General features: G+C 39.0%; 2 protein-coding genes across 2 annotated transcripts; one reads left to right on the forward strand and one right to left on the reverse strand.

The window, feature by feature from the left end:
- Positions 1-1261: 1261 nt before the first annotated feature.
- LOC113664736 (uncharacterized) lies at positions 1262-23981 on the reverse strand. The gene is made up of 21 exons (XM_027180362.2): positions 23836-23981; positions 22235-22325; positions 21718-21815; positions 20295-20356; positions 19817-19829; positions 17380-17446; positions 17230-17261; positions 14702-14790; positions 11075-11191; positions 10902-10966; positions 10580-10641; positions 9966-10148; positions 9806-9888; positions 9140-9209; positions 9024-9061; positions 8409-8523; positions 8007-8156; positions 7322-7392; positions 6797-6875; positions 2771-3427; positions 1262-2216 (listed from the first exon to the last, which is right to left on the reverse strand). Exons 1-21 carry the CDS (start codon positions 23951-23953, stop codon positions 1981-1983), a joined length of 2496 nt encoding a protein of 831 aa, XP_027036163.2. The 5' UTR covers positions 23954-23981; the 3' UTR covers positions 1262-1980.
- LOC149039791 (uncharacterized) lies at positions 3983-6698 on the forward strand. The gene is made up of 2 exons (XM_089182039.1): positions 3983-4740; positions 4983-6698. The coding sequence occupies exons 1-2, from the start codon at positions 4377-4379 to the stop codon at positions 6146-6148; spliced, it is 1530 nt and encodes a 509-aa protein (XP_089038165.1). The 5' UTR covers positions 3983-4376; the 3' UTR covers positions 6149-6698.
- Positions 23982-24017: the final 36 nt, after the last annotated feature.

The following is a 24017-nucleotide window of genomic DNA, read 5'->3' on the forward strand; positions in this document are numbered from 1 at the left end:
CATGAAGAAAAACTATCAGTTAGGGGATTTTTAGTTGATCCAATACCAAATTTTCCAAAATATATCATAAGAATTGTATGGCAGACAGTAAGGAGAATTACCAAGGAGATCTTGGGACTGAAGGATTAGAAGGCAAGGCAACGCCGTGGAAAACGCCAAATTAATGAATGACTTTGTCTATTTTTGAAGAAGTTCGCAAATGGTTGTGTCGAACGGAACTACATCTCGGACTTCAGCTTAACAAATGTGAATTTCTTAAGTTCGAAAAATTAATTCGCAATTAATTTACAGTCGGGGTTCCCGTACTCTGACAACGCAAATTTTAATAATTTGACGTCGATGTTGTGTAGAGGACAGCAAGGAAGTGTACAAAGTTTTAAAGCGCACGTGCTGAGCTATTGTTCTGCCAATCAAGTGTGTTCATTTACCACGTTCTTGTTTAAAGTCGCTGTCTAGTTACGAGGGATCTTAACACTTCAGGACGGCTTTGCCGAAGAAAACGTCGATTTTAAGATAAATCTATTTTTCTTTAAAATTTCGTGAATGACCGGATGTGTTCACGACCTCAGCGGCGCCAGTATTCAAATTTAGCATAATATATCAGCGCGAACTTACATTTTCCGTCGGGTTTCCGTCATATTCAAAGCAATTTGTAATTGAGTGTCGAAAGTAAACCACTGAATTGCTCCAGTTTTGCTTAATTTCGTCACGGTTGCCACAAGTATGACCGTGAAGGAATTCACAATTTTAGAAAACATTGGAAATGGGAGAAAAAAACAAAATGTTCGACTTCATTCACAAACCAACTTTAGCTTGCACTACAAAAGGAAAGAGGTGTCACTATCTTTCATCATGAAGAAGACCAAGACATGATGAATGATTTCACATTTATTTTAAATTCCCTAACTTTTCCGTGACCTTGAAGAAATATAATGTACCCTGACTGTTCCCTGACCTGCAGCAACCATGTTTGATCTGATTAGGTTTGAAAACTCGCGCTATTTTTTCACTTCTCTCATTGAGTTAGATCTAAATATAAAACGCTAACCTGCTAGGATTTGGTCACTCGCGCTTTCCCGCGTTTTGAGCAGATCACCTTCTTTACTTTGAGTTCTCATTGGCTAGTGACGATGTCAAGTTTCACTCTGATTGGCCGTTGAGATTAGCTTTGTTTTGCTTGACCAATAAACTTCGACTTAATGAACTTGTCCCAGTTTTCAAAGCTCGCTCTTCCAAAAATTGAAGATGGATGCCAAAGGAATGCTCAGGGTCGCTTTATGTTATAGAATGGTTATCAACAATTTGCACAAAACTTCAACATCTTTGTATGATTAGCAAGCATTGCTTTCGTTTTCTACTAATACAATGGAAATTATAACTTCTATTAGATACATGAATTTTTAACATTTTAAAATACGATTTTAGATATTCTTATATGGCTGGCTTCGAATTCAATCATTACATTCAATATTGACAATTCAATAATCTTTAAAATACTTCATATTGTAATTTTATAATGCACCAGCATTTCAGGTCTCTTCAGCTGCGGGCCGACGAAACAAGACAGTCGGAAACCAGCCGACAAACGATTCCATATAAAAGGTTTTCACTGCCAAAAAGAAAAGAGAAGTTTTTTTTTGGTGCTCGTTGCCGGTTTCCACTTCCAGAAACAATCAAACTGGGACCGACCCTTCATAGATTAAACAGCAATAAATCACTGAAGAAAGTTATATATTCTTGGAAACACAGCTTAGTACCAACAAGTTCTCAACACACAGCAAGAACGTATGGGATTTTTCAAAGCTTATGACGTAGCCTTTTTTTAAAGTCCAAGCAGCCACTGTTGAATACAGATAAAGCGGCATTTTAAGCACATTCTCGGCACCAGATCTCACTCTTTTTCCCACCCTCATGTTGAGCTGGGGCAAGGATCTAACCTCTCCCTTTCACAATCTTCGAGGGAAAGACGAGGGTAAAGATTCACACGGACACTTTTGGGACACCATGTGGTGCGTCCAAGCGGAAATCGTCCAGTAGGAAATCAACACTACGCGTATCGCTATCAGACAAGTCTGCTAAGACCAGATCGCCTCCCACTGATTCAGTGTCCATGTCATCGTAATGCTCCAACTGAAAGTAGCGAACAGTGGGCGTAGTCATGTGATTGTTGCCAGACACAACGATCTTTTCCACTCGCTCTGTTGGGTGTCTCTTCTCTGAAAGTTAAAGTAACTGTTAATAGTTGAAAGTGGGAGTTCTACTTATTTATTTAATTTTCTCAAATTTTAATCGCAAATCTCGGGCAGTTAGAATTTGAATTTCAAATTATGCACGAGAACGTTCTAAGACATGTATGAACGTGACATCCAGTGCTCAGCTAAAATCTACTCAGGGATGGAGGGTGGGTTAGCTCCTAATTTCAAATTTTGAAACACTTGGTTCCACAACCCTTGGGTGTTGAGCTCGCTGATATGTTGGCCGCGGTGGTTGCCAAGTAAAGTTTTAAGCTAACCTTAAAAGCTCTTTTGTGCGCTTAAGTTTGGCCATGTAGTAAAAAATTGCGATTTAAAGACTTGCGTTAAATAGAAACTTCAAACTTTCCAATACGTTTTGTAACTTATTAAGTGCTGGCCAAAACTACGGAACATGCGAAACCCGTACCGTGTTGCAATACGCTCTGATCAAATCTTGTCGATAACTTTAACTGGGAAAATCTAAAATCTATGCTTTGAACGATACAAATATTAAATTTACCCAAAGAAATCCATACCTGGATCGATATCACACCGCCATATGTCGATGCTTTTTCCCAAATCCGCCTGTGTGCGCGTCTTGCCGCCAAGAACCAATAAACAGGCAAATGGATGGCTTAAATTTTTCCTTACATCGGCGCTAACAAGAGAATTGACGTTCAAAAGTTCTTGACTGTACACCCGGCTTTTTTTAACTGAGGTAACACTATGTGCTGGAAGAGTGTGTGCTTTAACAGGACGATCGTTTTGTGCAGTAGTTTGATTCGGATATGGATGAAGAGAATCATCTGAAAGAGTCATTCCTCTTGAATTCTCGTACACCTCTGAACTAAACATGGACGCCGGTCGAGCTTGACTGCGTTTATTGTCCCCAACACTTAACCCAGAACTATGAAACGGCACCGTGGAGTCAAGAGAACCCAGTGATGCTGAAGACCTGTCCCACCGAGCAACTGATTCACACCACGATTCCGGCCTGGTGGTGGACGGCCTGCTGTTGAGCCTCTCATCTCTCAAGAAGCCTGAAGGCATGGGGGTGCAAGGTGGGGCAGAGTGAGCCGTGGACGGTCGAATGGAAAAAAAAGCGGACGAAGAAACTACTCCTACTGAGAAACAGCTACGGACGGGTGGGGATATGTCTCCACGTGGACGAACCGTGCTCCACGTGCGGGCACCTGAAAAGGTTGAGAGAAGAGGACAATTGTTATTCATCGCCTGGATTGGGGGGGGGGGGGGGGTTGGATAGGGGGGAAGGGGGAGGGTCGAACGATCTTGGGGGGAATCACATGGTTTTTTTGGGGGGACGGATGGGAGATCAGTCGTCGCCAACAGGAGTGTCCGCCAACAGAGTTCAAAAGGTGGACTATAGGGGGAATCATCAGGACACTACAAAACCTAAGGGGAGAACAGATCCTCCGATTCCCCCCCCCCCCCCTTCTTTCCCACGGCGATAAACAAATCCGGCCCCTAAATCAGCATTATCAGAGGAAAAATTCAGTAGCTCTCGAAACAATAAAATTATGTGTGAAAAGATCATCCCATTTTTGTCAACGAAATATTTCAAGGTAGGTAACGACAATTTGTTTCTCCAGTGAGGGTTCCCTTGATGCTTAGTGTAACCCGAAAATACCAAAACAGAGGGAAGACACGAATTCGTGTTCTTTTAAATAAAACTGAAACGGTTTGAAATGAGGAAACCAGAAAAACGTGGGATTAAGTTAAGGGGGGATTCTACCTGAAATTAGCTCAAAATATTGTTTTTTTGTTTTCTTCAGAAATGCGAGGTTCAACTATTCGACTTTACACTGACGATCGTTTTTACCGAAAAATTTTAAAATATAAATGAGAAATTACGTTAGAAAAGAAGAGGTATCTAAATAGAAATCTCGTTTCCATGGCAACCAAAACAGCATTTTTTGTTTCTTACTTGTTTACCAGCCTGTTTGGAGCTCAAAATATGTCAAACAAGCCCGAAACGCCCCTTAGAATCCTTGTGCTATCTTACATGAAGGGGAAAGTAAGAAATTGAAAGAGTAACACTGGAGACGAGTGAGAGATTTTTGTGTGAAAGTTGTCACAGTGTATTGCGAAATATTGAACTCCTTTTGTCTCTTTTGTGCTGGAATGACTGGAAAGAAGAAAAGAACCGTTTACAGGAAAACTAGGAAAAGAAAGGGGCATGGAGGAGATCGTAAAAAAGCGCAATTACTGAAGAAAAGCGGTTGCAACAGGAAGAGTGAACCAAACGAACCGACCCCAGGAACTTCGCACGATCAGTCTGATCTGTCAGATTTTGGCGAAGAAAGCGATCAGCTTCCTAGTTCTTCAAGGAAGAAGATGAGATTCCAGAGCTCAGAAGATGAGTCTTCTTCAAGTTCTGATGAAAACAAAAAAGTTTTCGAGGTAGCTGAGGTAGAAAAAGGATACAGGCTCGTTGATCTAAAGAGCTTCTCTTCTGTGCTCTCAACTTTACACAAATGCGAAGAAGGTGAGAAAAATATCACACATCATAAATATGCTTTTCAGCCCCTTGAACCTAAAGAAAAACGATAGTTAGAATTATTTGCAGAAAAGGAGTTTTATTATTGTTTAATCATTTTTTCTGATCTTTCTTCACTGCAACACTTGTACACATTTATGGAGGTGTGAACTAATGCTCCAACATTGTGGTTCTGTTTGGTTCAGTAACTATAGCTAATAGCATCCTTTTCCGTCATGTTTTTAATATAGGAGACCTTACTATTGAAGAAAATACCGCTAGCCGTTATGGACTGATGTCAGATCTCTCCATTCACTGCAATTCTTGTGATGAAAGTACTCCTTGGCAGACATCACCCAACCTTGCCAAGAAAGGCAAATCATTTGATGTCAACCGGAGAGCTGTCTACCACTCAATAGAAACTGGAAGTGGCTACGACGGACTCTCTTCTTTCTGTGCGATAATGAACATGCCTTGTTTGTCAAGAGCTGCTTACTACAAGCAAGTTGATGTAATTTTGGAAGCACTGGAAAGTGAAGCAAAAGAAGAACTAAAAGGTGCAGGCCAAAGGCTCCGAAAGCTAATCATGGAGGAAAATGGCATCTCAGACAGCACCACAATAATTGATGCTGCTGTTAGCTTTGATGGCACTTGGGCCAAAAGAGGTTTCACATCACTAACAGGTGTTGTTTTCGTCATCTCAATTGACACAGGAGAAGTTTTAGACTATCACGTGATGTCTAAATCTTGCCGTAAGTGCTCCCTAAAGAACTCACAATGTGAAGGGAATGTGGAAGAGTTTGAAGAATGGAGGAGGGAGCATGTTGCATCTGGAGATTGTGACATCAACTTCGAAGGAAGTTCACCTGCTATGGAAGCAGAAGGAGCTTCTGTTCTTTGGAATAGATCCATCGAACTTCATAACATGAGGTACAAATGGATGGTGTCAGACGGGGACAGTAAGGCCTTTAACACTGTTCAACATGCCTATGATGACTGTGAAGTTATTAAACTGGATTGTGTAGGCCATGTGCAGAAAAGGATGGGCAAAGAAAGATGTGTACGAGGAAAAACCCAGAACCCAAATGAAAGCATCAACGCAATGGTTTGGGTCCGGTGTCCCAAACATAAACACCATGGAGTGAAAGTTGTCCGGTGTGCTGCTGCGTCTGCAGTCTGCCACTTCCACAGAGGTGCAGAAAGCAGAGAAAGATTGATGGAAAGGCTTTCAATTCCTGGAGGTGCATTTACTGAGGATGCATTTCGACTAAGAGATAATTCAAGGCTTCGGAAAGCTGATAAGCAGGCAACGGCCAAGGAGAAGAAGCGCCGGCAGGGATTGCAGCTTATCCGTACTCAAAGAGAAGCGGCTCTTCGTGAAAAAGAAGATGTTTCATATGAAGCTGGGGCATTCTAACTCTTGCTCTTGCCTATCCTAATTATATTTGAACTTATGGCTACTCATTGACTTCATAATTTGAATACAGGAGGTGTTTAATTTTAAAATCTTGTAACTTTAGGCCTTTTTTTCTCAAAACGTATTTTTTAATACTTGAGAAAAGATTACTCAAGAAGTATGAGAGCTATGGACCTGAAATTTTTAGGGATTGCTGATCTAATTGAGTTATTTGGGATGAGTGAAGGAAAATGCCATAGAGGTCTTTCTAAAGAAATGATTAAACAAATAGTGATCATGTGTTAGATGTGTAACTTGACACCAGTGCTGTGATGTCAAATTTAAAAAATTCTTGAAATCCTTCACTCATCCCAACAAGTATTCAATATTCTTTAGAATAACAGCAAAATATTGGTATTTCATTGAAACAGTTTCTAACAATCTTTACTCAAGTACATATAGGTGAGACACTACAAGTTGTTAATTGAAATGACCGGTGTCAGGTTACATTTGCTGCAGGTGTGACATAACACCTTTTTTTGAAAAATATAGTTCATAAGCTTTCCAGTGATATATAGTTTTAGATAGTTGTGACCAAAACTTAAATTCCTACAATTATTTGAAAAAATGCACTTTTTTTAGGTAGAATCCCCCCTTAATGGCTCTTACCCAAATCAAACCGCCATATTGTATTGAGCAAAGCACCGTCGCTAGTTTCACCTCCAAATATCAACATGCCTTCTCCAACCTAGTGCACAGACAAAAATAAAAACAAAATGAAACAGTTAATATATATGTTACCATACTCAAGCCAGTTTTAGTTACACTTGTGGACCATCAGCAGCATTTATCGCCTGCGGGGGGGGGGGGGGGGACGGCTCACATGGGTTTCAGGGGCAATGGGGGGATGGAGGGAGAAATCAGTCGTCGCTTTTTGAGTATAAAGGGGAACTATAGAAAATTGGCTGCCAATTAGGGGGGTTCATATGAAGACTACAGAGCATAGGGAGGGGTCAGGTGAATTTTATCGTAACACGACCAAAATCCCCCCCCTCCCCCTCACCGTTCCTTAGCGTATTTAAGCCAAAAAACCGGGCAGACTACTCTTTGGACTGAGAAAATTGCAGTAAGAACAGTCATAGAAATTCGTCTAACCGAACATGTTTACACAAAAATATTGAAAGTTGTACTTACCTTAACTGCAGAGTGACCAAACAAAGCCGGCGGACCTCCTCGGCTCTTTATCCGCGTCCAAGAGTGACTCACTTAAATGAAACAAAAAATAGTTTTTTGCCTTTAAACATTGTCCAAGGGCCTATATTCCCTAGAACGGATCGAACAATTGAGGTTAGTTAGTGAGTTTATTATATGGCAATCAGACCAAACTTGTTTGTTTCAAGAATGCCGCCTTTCGCGAACAAAAATACGAACTGGAAGCGGTCAGTAGGGCAAAACACAGACCAAATAAGAACCAATCCGAAAACTTAGATTTACCACAGGACTACCTTGCCATATAATAAACATGCTTGTTTACCGCAAGAAACGGTGAAATACTCCAGAAACGTGAAAATACCGCGCCGCATTAAAACTAGAACTGAAGTCTCAGTCGCTTCCAGGTCCTCCGACTTACCACTCGTCCACTTCATTTTTAATAGTGACCTAAAGAATGATTGCTAACGCAAGTGCAATAACTGTTGACGCCCTAGCTTCCCACAAACGCAGTAAATCTGGTTTAAATAAATTTTTATAATTACAACTTAAACATATATTGCGCTTATACCTACTTGGGCTGAATTTCTTTCTAACTCTCTTTTTCTTTGGTCGCTAGTTCCCAAGTAAAACCAAATTTTAAGACATTGTGATAATTTAACAGACATACCAAAGCTCCATCTCCACAGATCGTTCTTGGATTGTAGACCTTCCAAGCCCCCATACACCCACATACTACCGGCTCCTACAGCCGCTGAATGACTGTAACGAGGGCATGGTCCCTCTCTCTTCCATTTGACCCTAACCCATCTCGCAGTGTCTGAGTAAATAAAATTACACTGTTAATGATACCATCAGAAACAGGCAGCTCTGATTTCAACAGAAAAAGATTTTAACTTAGATGAAGGCAAGGGTGCAAATGAAAAGCCAATTTAAACCACACCTGATTTGGAAAAGGAAGTGTCTAGAACCATCGAAAATTGATCTCTCGCACTACAGGCCGAAAGGGTAGGGTGAAATTTCTACTGTGAGACAAAGGTAGGCTATTTCTGACACTCAAATGAACACCTACCTAATTCGTATTGCCAAAGTTCATCACTGGCACCTCTCATATCAATGTAACCACCAAACACGAACATCGAACTCTCGTGAATCACGGCCGTGTGGGACCGTCGCGTACCTGGGCCCTAGAAAAAGATGAACAATTTACAATAAGCTGTCAAGATCTAGGACGCTTGTCTCTGCTAGCTAACATGAATTTCCCCTGGGATTAGTTCCGAGAATTTAGAACCACATTACGATAGTGTTCCAGTTTGACGAACTCTTCAAATATCTCAGTAGCAGGAGATGAAGCTTTGCAGGAACCTGTAATGGGATTCGTGGAAGGGAACAGTCTTTACTTATAACCGAAGGAAGGGGGGGGGGGGGGCGGTGTGGTGGTCACATAATTTCAATGGGAGCATCGGGGGAATCAGTCGCCGCCAACAGAGTATAAAGGGTGGACTACACTGAGAAAATTTGCCTGCCAATTAACTGCTAAAGCGGGGAGGGGTAAGTTGTAAGAATATTACAGAGCTTTCTGGGGGGATCAGGTACATTTAATCGTTACAAAACCAAAATCCTCCAACAACCCTCCTCCCCCCCTGCTCCCAGACGTTTGAGAAGCATATAACAGACGTACGCTTACCCATGACTTTGCCGCTTGTTTCCTCCACTCCCTCGCACCTGTGGAGGGTAGGGTGGGAATGTTTTAATAGACAATTACAAAATCTAAAACAAAAAATCGTACCAGTGAACACTTACGAAAGTTGAATGTCCACAATGGCGTCTCGTTGGTTGAGGTGAATTCTCCCCCAAATATAAACATATTGCCCTACAATACGCAAAACATTAGAAAATCAGTTATCATGGTTTCTGGAGCATTTTGCGCTATCTGCATGAGACTTACTCTTCGTGCAGAGGCAACAAAAAGCAGAAAAGACGGTCTTCGATCTGTTGCAAATTTATTGCAATCAATCAAAGCGACCGATTTGGTAAGTCGCGACTCCCAGCTTTCCAATTTTTTTTCCCCATTGTCATGTTATGACAAAGCAACATGTTTTGGCCCTGAGTTCTAAGGTTTTCCCATATCCAGTCGCTTGAGACGAAGTTTATTACAGATGGCTTTTTTACTGCTCTTCTATCTATTTTGCCTAAAGCGCATTTCGATTGAGCGTCAAAAATCTATCACCGAAGTAACCACAACAGCCATATCAGAGGAAGGAAAATATCACGTAAAGAAAAATTAAAAAACATAGAAAAACCCGCAATCTGCTTGAAGCGCGGGAAAAACGCAAGTGACCAAGCGAACCTGATTGGTTGGGGGAGGGCGCGAGTTTCCTGAACAAATAACATGGCGAAGTATTCAAAACCAAAGATATCTTGCGTTACTTTCGACACTGAATTGAAATTCAATAAAACAAGCCTTACCTTGTAAGTGAGTGCAGTATGTTCCTGTAAGCATGGCGGTCTGAACTCGCCTTCAACTATTAGGTTGCTCCACGTGTTATTGGCTGCATTTCCAAGAAAAATAGTTGTACTTAATCAAACCGCTTATACACTTCAAATTACTTAACGAAGTCCAACTCACCTATATCGTATCTCCAGAAGTCTTTAAGAGTTCCTCTAGTTCCCCGACCTCCATACACAAACACACCACCGCCCCAAACACACACTGAGTGCCTACTGCGTGCGCAAGGCATGCTAGGACTAGCTGGGAAGACTGGACTCCACAGATACTCTGCGTCTGCATAACTACCGTTGAACACAGGTTCTGTGAAACCGGAAGGAAAAGTAAGATTGATCATTGATCTTAAATCATTCCGGAAACAAAACTTATTATAACACATTAATAAACTACTTTTAACTCCTGACGCCTTCGCACTCAACAAACTGATATCGATGGCGGTAATATTCAATCAATTAGTTGCAAGACGAAAGAAATTTCAGTAAACATTTCCGAAAATGTCCGCTGTATGATAAACCCTTGGACTTACATAATCACCCCTGAATCAAATGAAAAGGTCATAAGAAGAATGGAAATGATCCTTAATTTAAGAAGCTGCTGATTGTTAAACAAATTCTCTTCGACATTGGCAGAGAAAATGAAGAGAGGACAGTGTTGGGAATATGAGTATTCATTGTAAGGGAATAAATGGTTAAAGGGCCTTATGCAAGGCTGTTAGGAAAGTGTTTTGATCCTACCATCTTCATCAACGCTCTCTTGCAGCCCATCAACCCATGTTTGGCTCAACAGTTCTGTTTGCCTAGAACAAAAAATACAAGGAAAGATTAAAGAATTGTCACAAATGACGTTAGTTTCTTGCATGAACACAAATTTCCAAACAAAGAAAGACAGTGCACGCTGCGGTGTCACAGATTTAGGTGGGAAGATGCCATGGCGGTCGTGTTTTTTTTTTAAGATAATGTTGTAGCAGCAAAAGTTTGTTCTCGAAGTTGTAACCCTTTATCACAAAAGTACGAGAGAGAGAGAGACGAGGACGTGTGAACGAGGAATGCACCATACCGTGCTCCCTGATGTGTTGTTGTTACAAACCCAGGTGGCCTCTGGCTCTTTTGACCAAGGTCATGCTGTGGAAATGATCATGAAGCAGTAAATGACAAATTCTAGAGATCATTATTACTATTAATCATACACAATTCTATCCGAGCTCTGCTGACTCCAAGCTCTTTACTCACTTGTAATCTTGTGTTGAACTGTTTGTCCTTAATACTGGAATGCTGAAATACCGAGTCCACAATGAGAGGGTGTCTTCTCATCCAGCTTACGAATTCTGCCTTGGTCAGTTTTCCATTCTGTAGAGGCAACAGAAAAAAAAAAGAAATCAGACAGACCTACAGACAGACTGACTTACAGACAGACAGAATAGACGGATTAATTGACGGGCAAACAGATCAAAAAGCTGACAGACTGAAAATGTCAGTCTGTCTGCTGTTTTATCTGTTTGCCCGTCAAAATAGACAGACAAGACAGTCTGACAGACAGACAGACCAGACCGAAAAACAGACTGACGGGATAGATAGACAGATAAATTGACAGGCACACAGATAAAAAGGCAGACAAACTGATCGACAGACAAGACAGGCAGACAAACTAGACAGGTAGACCGACGAATAGACCGAGAGATAAACAGACAGACAAACATACAGACTGACTAAACAAATTTGTATCCATCGAACATCACCAATACGTCCGTGATGAAAGAAACAAAAACAAAAACAACAAAACAGTAGTCATATTGTAATAAAATATGTGGTTATTGTTCATTTTGGTGTAAGATAGGAGATGAACTTTATTCGTTTGTCTCACAATGGAGTCACTTTTGATGTTGATCACGACGTTTCGACAGCAATACTTCCAGCCTTCATCAGGTGATGAGGTCGATTGTTTACGTGTCGCTATTTGTTGTACTTTGGAGTGGGAGAGGAGTCATATTTATTGAAGAAAAACATCATTAGGGCTCAGAGCTTTAAAATAATACATGGCGAATAAGTTTCTTTCTATTTGAGGAATGACAGAGTTAAAGTTGACACCATTTTAAACGAAAGCTGGATTTGTTTTGTAATAGGCCTTAAATTTTATTTTACGATCCCTTGCTTGTACTTTTGTGCTTTTGTGCCTTTGAAACACATAAATAATTTATATCCAGAATTAAAAATGGGCTGTGTTTGTGCAGTTTCATGACGGTTCATTGTTATAGTTTGACCTTAAGACTACAACTGCCATTTTAAGACCTTCACAAAATTAATTTAAAAGCCAAATACTCTATGAATTAAATTGCATGTAAGTTTAGCAAAAGCGAAATGAATCTTAAAAACAGAAATATTTGAGCACGGATTGTGTTAAGAAATACAACTACAACAAACTGCGGTCCAACAGTTCTGATGTAACATATCACGTAGGTCCTTTGTGATGAATATTACACAGCCATGCGGAATAAATGCTATTTTCTAATCTACAGATTACAAACGGTAAAGGCAAATTTGTCAAACTTACTGTGAGCTTGGTTTTTGGGACGTCTTTAAATAAAAACTGACCCAAACTACGCCGCTTAGTTATTTTGTGAAGGTCGTAACCTCGCCCTTTGCGTGAGTAATAACGTTTGCGACACGCGCCTCGACATGCAAATTTAGAAAAATGTAACTATAATTATAAAATACTATAAATTCGAAGGCATATGCAACTTGGTATAGCGAAGATTATTTAAAGTTTTTCAGTAGTGCGATATAGCAAGGTTTAGAGTTTCACCTTTGCCATGACAGTGTATGAATTTATCGCAATTCGAGCTTCAGCTGATAATCGAAAGCACGAAAATTGGATCTTATAAGATAAAATAATATGATATCTCACCGTTGAAGTGAAAACTTACTCTTCTTTCAAGACGTTTCTTCTATATGACCTCTTCGGTTTCGTAAACGGTGACGCAAGATGAACTAACCACTCAAAAATAACATGCGCGAATTGTTGCTATCTAAAAAACTTGATGGAAACCGCTTCAGTAATCGAGCGGCTGAAAATGCAAATACGATGAGGTGATGTTGCGCAAACACAATCATTTGAATATCTAATAGTTTCCAAACCTATCATTCAAATCAGGTGAACAATATTGAGATGACCGTTCGCAAAAGTAAATTTATTCGCAGTGAGCACCTCTCAGATCTCTAACACAGATTGTAGATATTTCATTGTTTTCAACACCTCATTGAAAAAAAAACAACAACAAAAGGAAGACTTGCAAAGAAGAAAGTTGTGACATGTCGTATAGTAAGCAATAACGACATAACAAAACAATCCACAGGGGTCAATTGGTGGAGAAAAATGCGGGTATAAAAGACACTTCGAGAAAAACAAAATAACAACAAAAGGGAAAATAATTGTTGAAAAAAGTGATGTACACTGTTTAGTTGACCGGTCTAAGTACGTCGGTGCTTAATTACAAATTTTAGAGTGAACACTATAGAGCTCGAAATTCGTATATCAAAAACATCTGCTGAAAAAAAAACTTAATATCATGAAGATCTTTCTTTCGTTGAGTGAGACCATGCTGAATCTAACGGAAAATACAGCCTGAATTATACCATTCTCAAATAAATATGCGTTAAAAATTTCCACGTCATTATCCATTTTATATTTTTCTCTTAAAAACTAGAGTTCCTGGCGGAGTTCTGAGGTCTAAACGAAAGAAATGAACTTAAGTACCCTGTGATTATGGGAAAAATGAGTTCTTCGTCAAGTTGACGTGCTTACAGAGTGATAAAAGGTCACTTCCAAATCTCATCTGGCCAGAAAGAGCTTAGTTCCAACTGCTCGTACAGTATTGCGTCTAATTAAACTGCAACGGAAATAACCTCTTTTCGAATGACGCTGACAAGAGCTGTCATGAAAACCAATTTTCCTCTTTGGTTGTCATCAACGGATTGGACCAAAATGGGAATTCCCTTTTCACTTTATTTATTACCAACGAATAAATTATTTAAAAGATCGCAACGACATTAAAACTCGTTCACCTGCAACGCAGTTATGTGTAATAAAATAAACAGCACGATGATCGTTCAAAGTACGGTCGACCTGATCTTATTGATCAATGACTTTTCAAGAAGCCGGCCAGTTCAAAAATGATACGCATCAAATGGGTCAAAATTCAGAAGATTGAAAATAAAATCAAAATTCATTTTCGAGGTGTTGAGCACCTTTTTTCCAATTGGAGAGATAAACGAATTTTAACAGTTGTGAGCCAGAAAACATGTTATTTTTTTTTTACTAGGAATTTAAAAGTATACATGAATTATTAATAGGGGAAAGTTGGAAGAAAAGGTAATAAAATGATTTCGAGTGCAAATTGGTGTTAATAAGTACGAGTAAATTTTTCAAAGACAACCAAATTGCTTGAGCCCGTAGGGCAAGTACAATTTGTAGTCTTTGAAAAATTTTCCAGTGCTTTATACATCACATTGCAAGAGAAATTATGATATAACTTGTTAATAATGTACATGAAAAGACATCACAGAAAGTAAAGATGAGCGAAATTTTGGAAGCGTGCGCGCGCTATTTATAATTTGCACTCGTGTTCATGAGATTGCACTCGTTTTAAGCCAATTAGAAACACGTAATTTTTTCAGGTACATTATTACAAAAGAAACTGTGGTGCAGCGTCAGTGGGGGGTATTATCTGATAATTTGCTTTTACCTACTGAGTTTATAGTGTAAATTGGCCACCTTAAAGAGTTTCTAACGCTAACGTTTGGAGCGTTAGCCATTCGTCAGAGCGCTTAGACCCATCTGATCCAACCTACGTAGATACTCACCGCACTCTCATCGCATTGGCTGACCGCATCACTGACAAGGTTCTCTACTTCATTATCAACATCTGTTAACGCCACGCGGTCATCGGCATCTAAAATTTGAAACAAACTCGTTTCATTTCTTGTGCTATTCGGCACAGAAAAATGAACAAGAAGGCTCCTGGGACAGACACAAAAGCGGGCAACTTAGCAACGATTCCCTACAGTTCTTATCTTGGTCATAGCGTGACGTCTCACTTACATTGATTTCATCTTTCTAACTATCTAGTCTCCTTGGCAGCCGTTATTGCAAGCTTCCCGTCGCATTCTTATACCCTTGCGTAACGGCTGCAAAAGAGACTACCCCCTTCCCAAGAGATTCGTCGACGTTAAATGACCCTTTCCACCCAGTCAATCCTGCAAGTTCACTGCACTGGAAATAAGAGTGGAAACAGGGAAAGGTCTTTGGCTTAACGATTTTTTTTTCGTCAATTTGAACAGGAAAAACTAATCTTCCGATGAATGTTTGGACAACAGAACGTCTCCTCATTGCTACATCGCCCAGAATACCGCGACACATCCGGGACCTTTTGCGTAGCCAATAGCGCTAAATTTGAATTCTTGTAATTTAAAACAGGCGAAACAATAAAGAAAATGGCCGAAAACGGCCTAATGCCTGGTGTGTTTTACAAATTTTTACACAACTTAGCCCACTTAGCGATAAGGTACCCTCTGGCTTTTGTGGAAGAGGTGTTCAGCTTTTATTTAAGACGCTCATCCAAGTCGTTGGTCTTCGATAAGTTTTATCAAAGTGATCTTGAAAAAGCGGCCGTTTCGCTCAGCATTCGTATGGAATATGAACTGATTAGTATTCAGATTGATTTTTTCCTCCACAAAGGTACTTCGTGACTTAGGTACCCTCTGGTAAAGTAAGTTTGATATCTCAACTAAGATTTGGTGGAATTTCGCGTTAATACGATGGCCACAAGTGTTATCAAAAAGATCATCTCCAAAAGCCACACCGAAATGTCCTAAAAGCCCTCGAAAGTTGTTCCCTTTGGACTCCCAAGAGAGTTCCAAGAGAGTTTTTGCCCCGCCTCTGTAGACAATAGGACGCACTTTCGCCTAATGAAGCATTGTTAAGAAGCTGTGTCATGTCACACATGTGCACCAAATTTAAATTGAAGAGTTATAAACAAACACACCGTATCATCAGATCACAATTGTGCCTCATACCGTCCAGATATTGAAATGTTTTCCGTGCAAGAAATGCAGCGCGTTGATCGGGAGCTCTTTTTAGAGCTCACAGGATCCCCGATCATCCCTGCCTTCATTCACATGTCTGCACCTTTAATAAATGGCTACGATATTCTATACGGGGGCTCGCCAAAACCACATTTAAGACAAAGATTGAATGAAACTAACATTTCACTTGACCAAAGATTAGCTGGCTTTCTGAACATCGCTTTTTATAACCTTCAATCAGGCGTTTTTTTGTTGTCAGTCCGCAACCGCAAGCCTTTCACATTCGAAAACCGTCTGATTACAAATTACGCTTTTCAAACCGCCTATTCTTCATGACACTATTTTCTAAATTTTTCTATTTCCTATTTTCATGATACTAATTTTTATAATCCCGATAACATTTTGACCAACGGTAGTCTGTCAGTCCATGTAAGAATTCGCTGCAAACGAATTTGCTGAACGCTTTGTTAAGAGCGTGGCTATTGTTAATTATTGCTATTGTTCACTTTATGTCACCTTGGGATTTACTTTTACGCATCCAACCGTTTGATTGACAGCAGCTGAAATCTGTCAAGAGACTCATGTACCTGCTGACCAATCACGACCGACTAGTTCAGGATATACAAATTATTATGCTGCCCGCTGATTAAATGGGCACTGCAAGTACATGTCGCGAAAGACAATAGAATTCTGGGCGATTAAGAGTTGTTTCACGGAGTTGCGAAACTGTCTGTGTATCCTTTTAAAGATTGCTTTCGGCAATCCTTAAAAACCTTCCCTATCTTGAGCTATCCCCGTTCCCTTATGGTCAAGTAATTCTTTCACTGTGTTTTTCAATCCTACCGAACTAATATTTTGACCACTAAATCAGGTGAAGGGGATTTTTCCGGTACCAAAAACCACTCGGAAAAATCGTGACTTCGTGCCTTTCATTTCAAATAGGGATTTTCAAAAATCTGCGTCTACAACGGCAACAAGAACGCGGCAACCAAAAAAAAAAATTGCAAGTGCGTTTTAAAAGTTTGTACAGCCTCTTCGCGTCCTCTACTTTGAGGACGGAACCATAGTGAAAAATTGTCCATGTTTCGTTTTCGAACTCTACGCTACCTCTACATGTAACGCTTATGAGGGAGGACTGGCGCCGATGGAAATGATAAACACATCAAGCCACTTATGAAATTCTTAAGAATAATGTGATTTGATTTTTTTAATCGACCTATCCTAGGGGTCTTCTGCTTAAGCTCCCTTATAATTTACCCGCAAAAAACGACGAAGAACTCGGAAAAAATCTGAAAGTACTTGCTTACCTAAACTCTGGCCCTCTCGAACATGGATGATTCTAAAAAGGAAGACGGAATTGTGGAGTTGATTTAATTGATTACTAAAAGAAGGAAAATTACTCAAAGAAGAAACTTCAACAGAAAAATAAAGGAAAAGAAATATCTTTCACACGTTACCTAACGGCGGCGGAAAGAACGGACTTCAACATCACGCTGATCTCGGAAACACTCACTCCATCTGTCCCTAACGAAATGAAAGTTATCCATCATATCATATCAGTTCTAGTAAAAGTACATGTGACCATGTAAAAATGAGCAATATGATGTCATTTCTTTTTCCATAACATTTCCTATTCTGGTGAGGCCAGGTCATGCTCTGTTATTAGAAAGCTGAGTGACTCCTCACGGCAGACGGAAATATTGCTCTTCCAGCCACTATTTCAAACCGTCTGAACACTACTCTGTAAATACTTGCATTTGCTGTAATCAAGAGATTTTCTCCTTTTTTCCCCCAGGGTTTACTTAGGTCTTGTTCAAACTGAGAGGCATAGGTTTAGAATTTCATTCTCACTGACAGAGTTAACGTAACGCTTGAACTCACTACTGATAACAGAAAACCTTCGGGTGCCTATCCTTTTAATGGAACGGAAGTTACATCACAGCTGGCCTCTAATTGACAGCAGATTTCAGCGATTTCAGTGAATGCAAAGGAGAGAACGAGTTTTCAAAACGTGAGCCGGAAAATTCGCCATTTTCTCATTATACCATTTATCAGGCGAGTTGAAGCAGAGATGCAAATAAACCTTTTCACTCTAATTAACAAATAGAGAAGCCTTGACTGTGCTCTGTTCTGTTATAAAGCACGCAGAAAGCGGCTAGAGCACGAAAGAAGTGTAGGGAGAAACACGAGACGTAGTCGAGTGTTTCTTCCCACTTCTTGATCAATTATGCCAGTTTGGTTAAATTTTTCATCATTTTTGTTTTGTTCTGTTTTGTTTTTGAACACTGAACTTTACATACTATACGAGTGTTAGCTGTGTTTAATTTTTATTACCATACGTAAGCTTGCAATCTAACTGAGCGTGAAAATCTTTAAAACTCAGAATGTTTATTTTGTGTTTCCTTTGAGGATTATCGTATCTGCTCACGTTTTAATAAGGTAAATTACGGCGCCTGGTATGTTTACAAACCTTTGTTTGATTCTTCTGTTACTACTTGCCGGCTCGCTTCAGTTCCGGAATTTCACTTTCAACTATCGAAAAAGAGCTAAAAAGAAGTCCCGGAAAAGCTCGAACATAGTACAATTTGGCAGATGGCGTGACAGCTTTAGCTCAGCTCTATGCTCTATACTCTCATAGAGCACGCTCTTTCAACCAATGACAGCGCGCGTTATATCCGAACTTTATTATAAGAATGAATAGACCAGAAGTGAAGACAGGTCAAAATTTTCGAGTAGCGTGATTATGACGAAATATATGACGAGCACATGATTCACATGTCACACTAAGATTAATCCTCTACCTTTAACCCTTTACAACCTAACATCAGTAGAAATATTCTCCATGCTGTTCTCAGTACATTTTTTGAGGTGCTGACGAGGAGAATTTTTTTAACAATCAAGAGCTTCAATCGTTGGTGATCATTTCCCTTTTTTCTTGTGACCTTTATGACCCTAGAGGCTGGTCACTCGATGCTTGAATCAAAACAGTTACAGTATTTGGGAGAGGCATGTCCTTGGTAGCCTAAAGCCAACCTTTCCAGCAAAATTAAAGACTGTACTCAGTGTTCGATTTCAATGTGCAGGGCAAGCTAACGAGGGTTTTTTTATAATTCCCAAGTCGATGAGACATTCAGACAGCTAAGTAATGATATAGCAGGTAATTTAATTCATCCATTTTAAACCGCCATACCTTTCAGTTTGCGCGAAGGAAACAAGAATAGCGTTTTCTTAGCCGAAAACGATCGCCATGTAGCTTGAAATTGTCAAGGGTTCTACTCCTCGATATTTCCATCAATCCACGAAAATTAGTTCCCGTTAACAATTTGGCGAAAATTTATTTCTTTTAAATTGATAAATTCGATTAAATTTGTTACAGCCAAAAAAGGTTCCAAGATTCGTTCTGTTTGTAATTGAAGTGGGTCTCTGTTATCGTGGGGGTAATCTTGCTTATAAAATTACTCCGTATGAAGAATCTCGCCTTGGATGCTACATGCTTCTGGTTGTGATCGAAGACAAGGTACATTGTGGGATAGGGAAAAAAAAGAAGAAAACATGGCGTTTTCTAGTTGCTTTTTTGACGCGTATCGTTCGTCAAATCCAAGAGAATTACCTTAAACCTTATATAAATAAGTCCAAAAGCGACAGAAATCTAGTTCTAAATAAGTAATTTATCCTCATACGTTTTGAAATGGAGCAAGGAAAAAACTGAGATAGAAAACATATTGAGGTTTCAAACAGTTTATCACTATTGAAGTGGACAGGACGTCACGGAAAGGTAAGTAGAAAGACATGTGGCTCAACGCTTGTTCTTAAATCTACAGTAAGCAGAGTACAGATCAAATGAGTTTGGACAATATTGAGCTGTAGTATGGACATGAAAACATCAACACCTACCATCGAGGTTAAACTTTTGACCAGCAAGAACAGCACAAGGTTCAGAGAGGTAATATGAGGAATAAAATATGAATCAAATATGAATTGTACATAATTCTGAACAACATAAGTAAACAATGAAGAAAGTAGTTGGCACAGCAGCAGCTTCCCAGTGTCCCTTTCAATTCCCAAGTTAAGTGTCCAAGCACACAACGTTGTTGAGAGTTGGGGCATGATAGAAATTTCATCTGAGGGAAAAAGGAAAGCTAAGAGGAAAACTGAGGAAGGAGGCTACTCCCCCCTCCCCTCCCCTACCCACCTATCCTGACCCTAAATCAAACATAGAAACTCAGTGAAGTATCATGAGCCTAAAACTGGCCAATTCACTCTCCCTGCTAATGTGCCTGCACTACCAGATAATAAATAGCTGAACAGATACTGTGACATTTGTGGTTTACTAGGTTCACTGATTCACTACTTCTGATTAAAATTGACTTACCATGTCAAAGATAATTTGTCCTCTTTCAGCTGTGGAACCCCTTAAACATAGAGCAAGTCCACCTTTTTGTGTAATGAAACAAAAAGTAAATTACTAAAATTTTTGTTTTGTTTTTGCTTACGAGGTTAGTAACATGAATGGTATTCTCATAGGCTCCAAGAGGAATTAGAGAGAATTAAGACAAATTCCTATAAGTCAAATAGTCAATTTTATTTCATGTTTTACACTTATGGCACCAGCTATTAATCATGTTTTTCTAAATCCATCCACAGATGGGTTTTCCTGGAGAGTGTTCACTCTTTTGGGGCACTGCTGACCAAGCAGTTTAAGATATTAACAACTAGAAGGTAATTTAGTGTGATCAACTGAGTTGATAATGTAAATTGGCCACCATAGAGAGTTTCTTTGAAGTCTTTGAAGTCTTTAATAAACCATAAGATAAAAGATGCTTATCCTATGTTACATAAACCAGAAACTGTGTAATGATAATTACAATAATATACTATGCAGGGCGTGAAATTAATTTTTTTTTCTGAAAGCCACTTGGCTCCTAAATTCATCAAAGTGGTAGCCAATTCAAAAAAAAGTTGGTCGCCATTTTGAAAGACAAACAAAACCTTTTTTTATGCTGTCATCGTTCTAGAAATTAAGTTAGGGAAAAGATCTTCAACATGCTACAAAGTGGACACTTGGATGGATGATATGCAACGTTGAAGTTCACCTAAATCCAAGATGGCATCTAGTTATCGATCGAAGTGCATGTGCTGCGTTTTGAAGACAAACTTAACAAGGAAGTTTACCACGGATTTGTCTTTGCAAATCTTTTTAATTCACTATATCTCTAGGTAAGGTTATTATGAAACATTCTAGTTGCCAATTTGGCGACTAATTTTCAGGATTTGGTCGTCAAAGTGAAAAATTTAGTCGTATTGGCGCCTATATTAGGCGCAATTTCACGCCCTGCTATGGCCAAAATTAAATTATGTAATTATAACAGGTTGTGTTAAAAAATGAGTCTATTCACAAATGTGTTCATGAAACGTTCTGTGTTAATCTTTAGGCGGAGGCAAACCTTGCGACATAAATTATATTGCTAGGGTTTAGGCTTTGGCAGAATTTTATTTAACGGATGATGGCTTAGGGCCCTAGCTCCACTAAATAATTTTTTATCCTGCATATGCATTTCTTATCCTGCATATTCAAAGCTGAAGTTTGAGTGTTAGCTCTTTGAATTTACTCTGACGAAGGGCTGACGTTTGAAACAGTGGCAAATTTACATTATCAACTCAGCTGATAATACTGAAATACCTTGGTATACCTCTCACTGACACAGCACCACAGTTTCTTCAGAAATTCACCCCCATAATTCAATAAATTAGATTGTTTGTGTCATATTATAGATACCAAGACTCTTATTACACACCTAAAAATTCATCACGGTCAATATGTCCATTTCTGTCTTTATCAAAAGCCACAAACAGCCTTTCTGCCAGAACTCCATCCAATGGGAAATAGTGCATGCTATGGACATAAAAAATATCAAGTTGTTCTTCATGCATACTATCTATTTTCCACATTCCCACTTGAAGATGAAGAATTTATATAATGCATTCTCTACATCAAATGTGCTTTAGTGTACTTAAAAATACTTTTAGAGAACTTTGGCCAGACTGCATAAAGCAGTCTACACTCCTCAGTGAAACATATATAGTGACGCCAAAGAAATAAACCCTGGCTCACAAATGTAACAAGATGAGGATCAATATCAGTATCTGGGAAACTGCCCACCTACCCCTCCCCTGACCCAACATTAACCCTAACTTGTTATCAATTGACTATTGTAGAGTTAGGGGAGGGGTAGGTGGGCAGTTGCCCAGTTACTGATATTGATCCCAAGATGTTACAAATATTACATGAAGGTTAAATATCATAATACTCACAATGTTTTCTTATCAATGTGTTTGTCTCTGGGAGACAGAGCTGCTAAGTTTTGGTAAACATGGACCATGCTTTGAACTTCACTATCTGAAACTGAAAAAAAAAATTTTAGAAGTCACAGGAGTGTTAGAAATTTAGCTTAGGATTGAATAACCAATACAACTTGTCTAGAGTGATAGTTTTCAAAGTTTACAAGTGACTGGAAAAAGTTACATGACTGATAGAGAGATATACCTGGGTAAACCACACAGCATTTTTTTTTTCAAAAAAAATGAAACCTATACTTATAGTCATAATACATGGATTTCCAAACAACTACTATGACAGGACGGATATTCCATGCACTGTAAGTACCTCCCGTTGTTCCATACAAAGCCTTAGAAAAGTTTTCTAAGGCTTTGTATGGGACAACGGGAGGTACTTACAGTCCACGCGTTTTTCCGTCCTGTCATGATCAACCCTTTAACTCCCATGAGTGACCAAGACAGAATTTCTCCTAGTCAACATCAATACAATCTCAAGAAGACCAGTGATGAGAATATAGAAAAATATCCTTCAACATACTTTTAGTTGATCCAATACTTGATTCTCCAAACTAACATTATAATTGTTCGACAAACAGTAGGGAGATTTATTAATGAGATCTAAGGAGTAAATACGTTAATTACTCTTATAAAATTTCTAACTCTGAATATTGCATTTCTACTATTCTGATAGGTTCTCTCAACTCCACTTATCAGCTCATGTTGCAAGTCACCTAATATGAAAATGCCAACTCTTGTGGAGCTGAAAAGAGGCTTCAAATATCCAAATTTTCAGGATTTAATGAAATTTAATAAATTAATTATTCCATTTACCCTTGTTGGATATGATACACTACTTGCGTCATTGGCTATTTACATGCGCCATCTCATGTTCAATGTATGCTCATAGAAGATCCTTAAATATTCATAATGCATTTTGTTTCTTTCATTTTACTCAAATAGTTTGTGGGGCACATTTGATCTCATCTGCATGTTACTTTGTGCCATAGAAATATGAAATATTGTTATTATTTTATTTCATTGAATCCTCCAACCCTTCACACATATGGGGGAAAATTCAAGAATTTTGAGACTTCTGTCCCTCCTTCATCTCAACTCAGGAAAGTCAATTACAAGTGCATCATATCTTGATATTTAGTCGACCAACGTCGTTGAAATATAGAACCGATATTGTTATATAGTGTACAGTCATAAATAATAGAAAAAAAACTGTAAATATTGTTTGGATATCAACTGATTAATGCTCTCAAATAAAACATAAACATTCAACGCATTCATTAAAATAACAAACAAACACTTCAAGTGAATTTTCAATCATTAACAGCTTATTGATACAGTCCCTTTTGAGTCATTCGCACCTGAAGTTAGCCAAATTTTGGACATACTGTAATTTGCTCCTGATTGGCATAAAACTAACTTACAAAAGACGACTGAAAAACTGAGAGAAAGAAGAGAGGCAAAGAAATTAATTCAATCTAGGAACGTGACGAAGAAAGTTATCACGTACAACATAACATATGAAATGAGCAAATAAGAATATATATGTTGAACTCACGTACATCTGTTCAAAGGACCCTTTTGGTACAAATGCTTTGGTAATGGAGGTTGAATTGTAGACTTTTTTAAAACCACGAGGTCATCTTCAGGCTGCACCTGTTTGTTAAACTCTTGCCCCATGCTTTACAAACCTTCAATAATCGTCGACTCATCGTCTCATCTGGGCAGGTGAATGAGTGCTTTC

This window comes from Pocillopora damicornis, chromosome 9, assembly GCF_964200805.1.
Source record: "Pocillopora damicornis chromosome 9, jaPocDami1.2, whole genome shotgun sequence".
In the NCBI taxonomy this organism is placed as follows: domain Eukaryota; kingdom Metazoa; phylum Cnidaria; class Anthozoa; order Scleractinia; family Pocilloporidae; genus Pocillopora; species Pocillopora damicornis.